The sequence below is a fragment of the Bison bison genome, unplaced genomic scaffold (genome assembly GCF_000754665.1).
Source record: "Bison bison bison isolate TAMUID 2011002044 unplaced genomic scaffold, Bison_UMD1.0 scf7180017864233, whole genome shotgun sequence".
Classification (NCBI taxonomy): Eukaryota; Metazoa; Chordata; class Mammalia; order Artiodactyla; family Bovidae; genus Bison; species Bison bison.
This window is the reverse complement of record NW_011494805.1, coordinates 558,113-566,986: the sequence shown is the minus strand read 5'-3', so window position 1 is coordinate 566,986 and position 8,874 is coordinate 558,113. Positions and strand designations below refer to the sequence as shown.

The window sequence follows — 8,874 nt, the reverse complement described above, 5'->3', positions numbered from 1 at the left end:
TGATGCTAAAGCTGAAACTCTAATACTTTGGCCACCTGATGCAAAGAGTTGACTCATTGGAAAAGACTCTGATGCTGGGAGGGATTGAAGCAGGAGGAGAAGGGGATGACAGAGGATGAGATGGCTGGATGGCATCACTGACTCGATGGACGTGAGTCTGAGTGAACTCCAGGAGTTGGTGATGGACAGAGAGGCCTGGCGTGCTGTGTTTCATGGGATCACAAAGAGTCGGACATGACTGAGCGACTGAACTGAGCTGAACTGATGGAAGCTCAACTCTTAGAGCTGAGCTAGGGGTGTTTTGATTTTAGTTAGCAAACACCTAATATTTGGGACTTGGACCATGAGATCTTTCTTCTTTCCTTCAGCACTAAAATTCTATAAATCTATGAATGTAGCTACTGTATTTTCTTTTCTTTGCATTTCAAGTGTTCCTGAAATCAAAGGAAAATATGCCACTTTTTCTTGCCGACATCTACAGGGACTGTGTGTTTTCCATCAAAGCTTGTTTTGGTGGAGTTACGGACCTTCATTCACTCAGGAATTTTGAGTTTGTTTTTCTTTTATTTTGCAAAACGAAAGATCAAAGGAAAGACATCAGAGAAGTTGGAATAAGAAAATAATTTCTTGTCGTTCAGATATGTTCACTAAGTGTACATATGTGGTTTCCTGGAGACCACCTTGCTGTGCCCTGCAGCTACTTAGTCACAAGCATTGGGAGGCTGAGTGTGAGGAATTTCGGGCCTCATTAAACGCATCAGTCTCTGCACACCAGAGGCGCCGACACCTGATGCCATCCGTTTACCTTATCACTCAGGCTTGCACTGCCGTTTCTTTGTCCAAGTTTCAAATAGGAAGAGTTAACACATGATAGCTAGCAATGGAAACATTAAGAATATGTTGGTTCAGAAACAAAAAATATTCAAGATGAAATAGATTTTAAGAAATGACTCAAAGACTAATTCTGAATGACTGGAGTGAGATTTGGGAGATGTTGGTTGCTTTTTAAATTACTGCATTAAGAAAAATATTACCTACACTGAAGTAGAAGATTCAGGCTAGCAAATGTGTTGAGCAGTGCTCTCTTTCCTGGCAGCAGTAGAGTGTACTGTGGAGGGCAAGGGTTCTGGAGCCCAGCTGAATGGATTCTGGTCCCAGATTTTCCATTTCTTATTGTGTGACCTTGGGCAATTTATTTATCCTCTCAATGCATCACTCTCCTTATATGTAAAAAGCAGAGACGTTACTTTGCCAATAAAGTCCGTCTAGTCAAGGCTATGGTTTTTCCAGTGGTCATGTATGCATGTGAGAGTTGGACTCTAAAGAAAGTTGAGTGCTGAAGAATTGATGTTTTGAAACTGTGGTGTTGGAGAAAACTCTTGAGAGTCCCTTGGACTACAAGGAGATCCAACCAGTCCATCCTAAAGAGATCAGCCCTGGGATTTCTTTGGAAGGAATGATGCTAAAGCTGAAACTCCAGTACTTTGGCCACCTCATGCAAAGAGTTGACTCATTGGAAAAGACTCTGATGCTGGGAGGGATTGAAGGCAGGAGGAGAAGGGGATGACAGAGGATGAGATGGCTGGATGGCATCACAGACTCAATGGACAGGAGTTTGAGTAAGCTCCGGGAGCTGGTGATGGACAGGGAGGCCTGGCGTGCTGCAGTCCATGGGGCGGCAAAGAGTCGGACACGACTGAGTGACTGAGCAACAAGAAAATGGAAGTAGCATCTCACAGGGTTGTTGTAAAGAGTAAATGAGCTTATCTTACAGGAGTCTTGCAGGGATTAAATGAGTTCACCTTACCAGGTGTTAGATGGCTTAAATGAATTAATGTGCTGAGATGTTTACCTGGTACGTGGTAAAAGCAGCTTGAGTTTTAAACCACTAGTATCTACAAACAATTTCTTGGTTTATTAAAGATGAGGAACAGAGGCTAATTTTTGTTTGCTGATTTTTGGTTTTGTATTGCATCAAATGCTTGAAATGAAGTAGGCAGCAGTCCTAGATGTATAATAAATATTTTAATTTAATATTGCACTTAGCTGAATATTCAAGTGACTCTTTTATGGAAAAAACGGGCTAGGTGGTTTTGGAAATATAAAGTAATATAAGTTATGGTCCCCAGCATTAGCGATCTTACCATCTACATAGAAGAGAAATCTTTGTGTTAACATTGTTAAATGGGGGCTCCCAGGTGGCAGTATGGTAAAGAACCCATCTGCCAAACAGGAGAGATAGGAGACTTCACTAGGTTTGGAAGAGCCCTTGGAGGAGGAAATGGCAACCCACTCCAGTATTCTTGCCTGGAGAAGTCCATGGACAGAGGAGCCTGGCAGGCTACAGTCCATAGGGTCACAAAGAGTCTGACATGACTGAGCAACTGAGCATACACATGGTTAAATATATACAATAATAAAGATTTAGTATGAAATAGGTGGTATTTGAATTGAGTATTGCATTAGAATATTGCTGATACTTGATATATAAGATATTCTCTTAATACCTTTCTCACAAGTGTTCTGATATACTGACTAGACCAGGTCTGCGGGAATGAGAAGTTTTACTTTTGATAAGCAGATGATAGTGGAAGTTGAGGCCACGCATCAGTAACATGTCTTTGAAAGCGAGGACTCTGACTTTGTCACATGGATATCTAAGAGTCACCGGGTGACTCTGAATACAGGAAGAGCTGCTGTCGGTCCGAAGTCACTCAGCTTCCTGAACTGCATCCTGAACTGCATCAGGAGGACGAGACTCGTGGTTGTGCAGAGGATGAACTGAAGAGGAGGGTCTTTCGTTAGGGAAGCTGGCTTGAAGGCAGGTGCGAATGCCCTGGCGTGAGATGGTTGGGGCTGCAGCTGGGTAGTGGAACAGAGGGGTGGGTATGAGAGGAGCTGCGATGCCAAAGTGTGGGGGGCATTCCTCGGTGGGCCAGTGATGAAGACCCCGAGCTCCCACTGCAGGGGCTCGGATCCAGCCCCTGGTCAGGGAAGTAAGCTCTCAGGTGTCACAGGGGACGGCCAAGAGCAACACGAAACAAAACGTGTGAGTGTGTGAGAACAGGCGTGCGGGAAGCAGGGGAAGGAAGGAGGACAGGGCGGGGGCGGGGCCTGGCTGCCGGCTCAGGGAGTGGGCGTGGCGCTCCTCGTCCCTCCGGAACTCCACCCTCGGAGACGGAGACGCGCGTTTGTCGCCTGAATCAGCCCAAGTATTTACACCTCTGACAGCCGCAGACAGTACAGGTGAGGGCGTTTCATTTTTCCAGAAAGCCAGTTTACCTGCACACACTGGAATGAACACGGAATTCTCATTTTGGATGACTAACTGAATAGAGATTTTTGGAAAAGAGACTGATTTGAGACCTGTTGAGATTATAGTAACAACTGGGAACAGCCTGACAGCGTGACAAATTCCATCTGTAAATGGCACTTACTATCCTTCTGGTAGAGGTTATAAAAAGTGTTGTTCAGTAAATCTATTACCCTGCCTTGGAGTTGAAACAAGAAGAAGAAAGTCTAATGAAGACACGTGTTTTGCATTATACATGTACTTTCATTGCAGAAACACTTTAAAAAAAAAAAGGCCATTGTTTTTCAGCAAAAGTTTTTACAGATACGGTAAGGTTTCCTATGGGTCAAAGAGTAGCTAAGCCACAAAACAAAACAATAGTTCAGCTGGGAATTCGCGTTAATACAGGCTCACATTACCAGGGAGAATCGGGGAGAAGGCCTCACGTGCTGTTAATCCCGAATGGAGAGCAGGGTGAAGAGCTAGCATTTCACAGATTCCACCTTTCACTTGAGCTCTGAGGTTGGAAGATGTTTTCCTTTCTGTGAGAGATATGCTTTCAAAAATGAAAACCATGTCTCTTCGCAGCAGAGATGTGTGACATCGATTGCGCAGCATCAGGAGAGAGAGGCGTTTCGTGTGAAAAGAGTGAATGTTTTATCCAGTGACACTGTATTACAAGGCGGTATTGCTGCAGGACCCCAATTTTGTGTTCACGCGTACTGTGACTTTGCATGCAGAGACTGGGCGAGTAAAATGTTTAAAGTGTCTGTGGGACCACAGTGGAGGCCTGGACGCAGAGAAGAGACTGATGGACACGAGGGGCGGGAAGGGAGGAGAGAGCGGGGCAGACGGAGAGAGTCACACGGACGCTTACACTAGCATGTGTTAAACAGATCGCAGTGGGAAGTTGCTGTGTGACCCAGGGAACTCAAACCCGGTTCGGTTAATCCTGGAGGGCTGGGATGGGGAGGGAGGTGGGAGGCGCTTCAGGAGGGAGGGGACACATGTCTACCTTCGCCGCTTCATGTTGATGTATGGCAGAGACCAGCACAATATTATAAAGCAGTTATCCTTCAATTACAAATAAATAAATTTAAATAACTGGATAACCAACAAGGAAACACAACACAACACAGAGACGTTGCTGCTTGGCGGGATGACAGGCTGCTATTTGTTTATTCCTGTGGCTGCGTGTCTACTCTCGCTGCAGAATGATGAGCGCTAAGGAAAACCTCGTCGCACAATCAGAAAAGACGCGCCATCATTATGCTTGGCTGAGTGCAGCATCCTAACTCGACAATTTACTATTTTGCAGGGTGTCCCTGGAGCAAAGGGAGAGAGGGGAGAGAGGGTGAGTATCTCTTGGCTGCGTAGCTTTGTCCGGGAGCCTGGCGAGGGAGGGCGATTCTCTGTCCAGGTCAGTCATCGCTTCACTACCCGCCCCCACCAGCCCAGCTCACCCGACTGTGAGCACCTTTTCAAGCGGATCCACCCCCCGGGCTGGAGGTCAGGCCAGCTGGCTTCTCGTCGCAGCTCTGCTAGTCCAGCTAGGTGATCTGGAGCATTTGTTTAGGGATGAAACAGAGGGTCACTCATTTAACTCACAGAGTGGATTTAATGAAGACATTATACAGAGGATGGGAAAGGTTTCAGAGAAGTAAACGCTCTGCTCAAAACGCCAAGCGGTAGATCGCGGCTTGCGTGTTTCCGATATCTGCACCCAGGAAAACAATGACGTGCGGGGTCAGAGCACTGGCTGTGAGACCTAAAACAGGTTATTTCAGGGGCCTTTTCTCTCCTTTGAGAAACTGTGCCGCTGCTCAGATAATCGTGCAGTCTCTTCTGATAGACGCAGTGGTGACCTTGGGCTCACCCGATGACCTCGGTGAAAACTTGGTTTGTAAGTTTTTAACTCTATAAATGGATTTAGCATCTTTCCTCTGGTTGCTATTAGTATTCAATAAGCCACCGCTTGAGAAAGTGCCATATTTTATAAGCTCTAAAGAGTGATAAAGAAGGCATTAAATAATATATAGTTAATGGGTTTGTTTCAAACACTTAAATTTTTTTAGAATCTGGGACCGGAAGTGCGTACTTGAGCGTCTTAGTCTAACGCGGGCTCTCAGGAGCCTCGCAGGGCGCGTGTGGGGTGCTCCCACCTTCCCCGTGTGCGCGGTGGGCCATCCTGCCTGTTGCTCGGCAGCGAAGGGCCCGATTGCAACAGTGGGTCAAGTCCCAGCTCCCTCCTGGAGGTCCTGCCACGGGCTGGGCCGTGGTCAGTAGTCAGGGGTCTGCTTTTTCTCTCCTCCAGGGCGACCTTCAGTCTCAAGCCATGGTGAGAGCGGTGGCACGCCAGGTGTGCGAGCAGCTCATCCAGAGTAAGTGCGCTGTAGTCACCAATGTTCGCTGTTTCTCGGCCAAATGGAAATTCGCCTTTTGCACAAGCGTTGTCTTGGTGCATACCCACTAGCTTTACAACTGGCCATCACTGACCCACCTGAGGTCACTACCTCTTTAGATGTAATCTCATTACGGATTACCCTGGCCTTCTACAGCGATGATGCAGACGCAGATCCCTCTCTGCTGTTTGTCTGGAAGCTCCTGTTCGCCCGTATAGGTTTAACTTGACTTCCCAGATCAAATCTTCTATTTCTTCTTCATCTCTCCAAATAAATGAATCTTTTTCATCAAGTGCTAAGGACTTGAAAGCTGCCAAACTGAGGCAGCAGACCTGCCTCCCAATCTCCAGACTTAAATCAATCTCTCTTTCTTATCCTTTTCTTTGGTTAGCCCAAGGCCCTTCTCTGTAAGACTTATGCCATAAAAGACAAACAGAAGCACACGCACACGCGGGTACAGGCCTCACGTGGCATTTGACGGGATCCTCGGGTCCACGCCGAAAACTGCACCGGAGCACACGTTACGTCACGCCTGTCCCATTTCCTCACCTTAAACCTGAACTTTCCCTCTATTTTAAATGCTCCCTCTATTTTAACTTTAGTGCGTTTTATGTTATATAGTACACTAGTGTGTGTGAGATAGAGAATTTACAAGTAAAACTACTTAAATTTAATACCGAAATAAGAATCTCTGAAACCACAATTAATTACAGAAGGGAAACTGAACATTAAGTAGAATGCGTCTGCAGCTAACCTGTGTCTTGGATTATTTGTAGGTTTCTCATTGCAAGTATACAGTGTAAATGGGTACTGAATTGTTTTAAGGAAACCTAAGGGTTAAATCCTAATATGACTCATTGACCATAACATAAGGACTATATCACAATAGTTACTGTCTTATTCCACTTTGGAATAGAAATGTTATGCAGATATGTGATTGTTTGAAACGTGGCCTAACAATTGAGATTTCAAAATCCAGTTTTTCCCCTCAGGAATTGTCAGATTCCTGTGAATAATTTCTCGGAAACCAGCGGGGTTATACCAGAGCTGAAACAGGCCTGTAAAATGGGGAGGGCCTGCCTGTCAACGTCCTTGTCGGAGAAGAATACGGCAGATACTGCATGTGGCCCCATGAGCACAGCTCAGCCTCCCCAGAGCCGTGTCTCTGTCATCCGAGCTTTATCTTTCCTCCCTTCAGCTCTGCCTCAGAGCTTGGTTACCACGTGGCTTATAATTCCTCACTTGCTCGGTTGTCTGTTTTTTCGTCCAGAGCTAATCAGAAGAATTATGCTAGGAAAGGTTGAACTGTGTGAGGCTCCAGTGATGACCTCTGGAGAAGTAGTGGAGGACGGCCCCTTTATCAGAGCAGGAAGCTGAAACAGCAGAGGCGGACACGTCTGCTCCTATGCTGACTTTCACGAATGTGCCTCCTGGCGGGCCCGCGTCAGCAGCCACCCAGTCCTAATGACAGTCCTGCTCCTAGGCTTAAGAAGGCATTGACTGTATCTTAGAAATCATCCCTCTAGAAATTGTTGCCATTCCTTATTAGGGTTGGATATTTAAAAAGAAATAAATAATAGTCATTTGGAAAATTCACTTCTGTAGGGAAATGTTGTCTACTGATGATTCTGGGAAAATGGGGAATTATGATATCAAATATTTTCTCAGTTTTTACTTGTAATTATTAACATCCATTCTTACAGGCTCAACTGAGTTAAGGGATAATGAGAGAAAGCCAAATTTAAAAAAATAATAAAGCTAGTGAGAGTTTCTGCAGCTGGGACTCAAGTAAAGGTTTCTGCAAAAAGGCTTGGCAATGAAGAGATGAGTTGAAACACAGCACTTGTCTGGGGATTTGTGAGCAAGAGGGTGGGGCAGGCTTTGTGGGTTAGGAAAGAAGACAAATCATTTGGGTGGAAATTGCTGGAGAAAAGGGGCTGCTGGGTGAGGGTTTAGGGGTCAGATAAATGTTGGGGGTAAAGGTAAAATTTATGACTTCTGCTCAGTGATACTTACTGAGATGCTGACGTGAGCTGTGGAATTCCAAATGCATGAGATGGAATTTGAACACAGTCCAGCTGCTAATATCATCCAAAGGGAAATGCAGGATCTTTTCATTTGGAAATAAACTTATTTCAGAGGGATGTGCCTCATGCCTTGGTGGGTGTCTAGCAGAATTGTTCGGAGCCTTGACAAATGGTACATCCAGTTCTTCCATTGCATGTATGACCGTTCATCGGATGCTGTCTTTGTCCTTCCTGTCTCAGGTCACATGTCCAGGTACACGGCCATCCTTAACCAGATTCCCAGCCACTCGTCATCAGTGCGGACCATCCAGGGGCCTCCTGGAGAGCCTGGGAGGCCGGGCTCCCCGGGAACCCCTGGTGAGCAAGGACCCCCAGGTGCCCCGGGCTTCCCAGGAAATGCAGGTGTGCCCGGCTCACCAGGAGAGCGAGGTAAGAGGGCCGTGCCTCTTGCTGGGTGCGCTGACACGGGGGTAGCAGGGGAGCTCATGCAGGGACAGCATTCCAAAGAATGGACTAAATTAATTCTGCCCCATCTATTCTCCAGCTTCTTGTTTGTTTATCCCCAATATTGAGAAAGTTGAGTAAGCTACAACGTGTTTATTAATAAAGCTTGCATGCAGGAGGACCAGAACTCCCAATTAACCTCTAAGAAGCTTTTGAGCTAATGAGAGAAAGATTTCCTCTCTGGATGGATGAATTAAAAAAACTATGCCCCAGCCAGGTAGAATTAGAAAATGCTTCATCTGGACAGATGTAGCGTCACACATATGTGTCAACTGAAACAATGAAAGAAGCACAACCTCACAGGGAGAGCTGTTTATCTGGCAGATCTGCTGAGGACTTAAGCCCTGGGCACAGCCCCTCAGGTTCATCTAGGGATGGCTCCAAACAGGGGAGGGAGGAGCCAGTTATACACACCAGGTTTGTTTTGGCAACGAAAGCCGGGTAGTGGGAGCATCAAAAGATGACTGTTAATTAAAGAAAAACAGGCATCTCAAACGAATGAATTTAGCACTTTTCTATGAATGTGAAGATGCAAGAGTCTGAGTTCACTGAAACCATTGCTTTGATGTGAACCTTGTCTCTCTTTGGCTCGTATTCTATCCTATCCCATCCCGCATTGCCCCAGCGTGCACTGTTGCGGCGGCTGTGG

At 46.1% G+C, this 8,874-nt stretch overlaps 1 protein-coding gene across 4 annotated transcripts in view; it reads left to right on the top strand.

The window, feature by feature from the left end:
• COL14A1 (collagen, type XIV, alpha 1) overlaps nt 1–8,874 on the top strand; it is a 270,892-nt gene that overhangs the window by 232,902 nt on the left and 29,116 nt on the right. For all 4 annotated transcript variants that reach the window (XR_825786.1, XR_825785.1, XM_010846187.1 and 1 more), the window contains exons 43-45: nt 4,611–4,646; nt 5,607–5,673; nt 7,962–8,150. Coding sequence is in view for 2 of the 4 variants with exons in the window: in XM_010846187.1 (XP_010844489.1) it covers nt 4,611–4,646; nt 5,607–5,673; nt 7,962–8,150 (292 nt within the window). In the remaining 2 variants the exon portion in view is untranslated. The remainder of the gene's footprint in view (nt 1–4,610; nt 4,647–5,606; nt 5,674–7,961; nt 8,151–8,874) is intronic.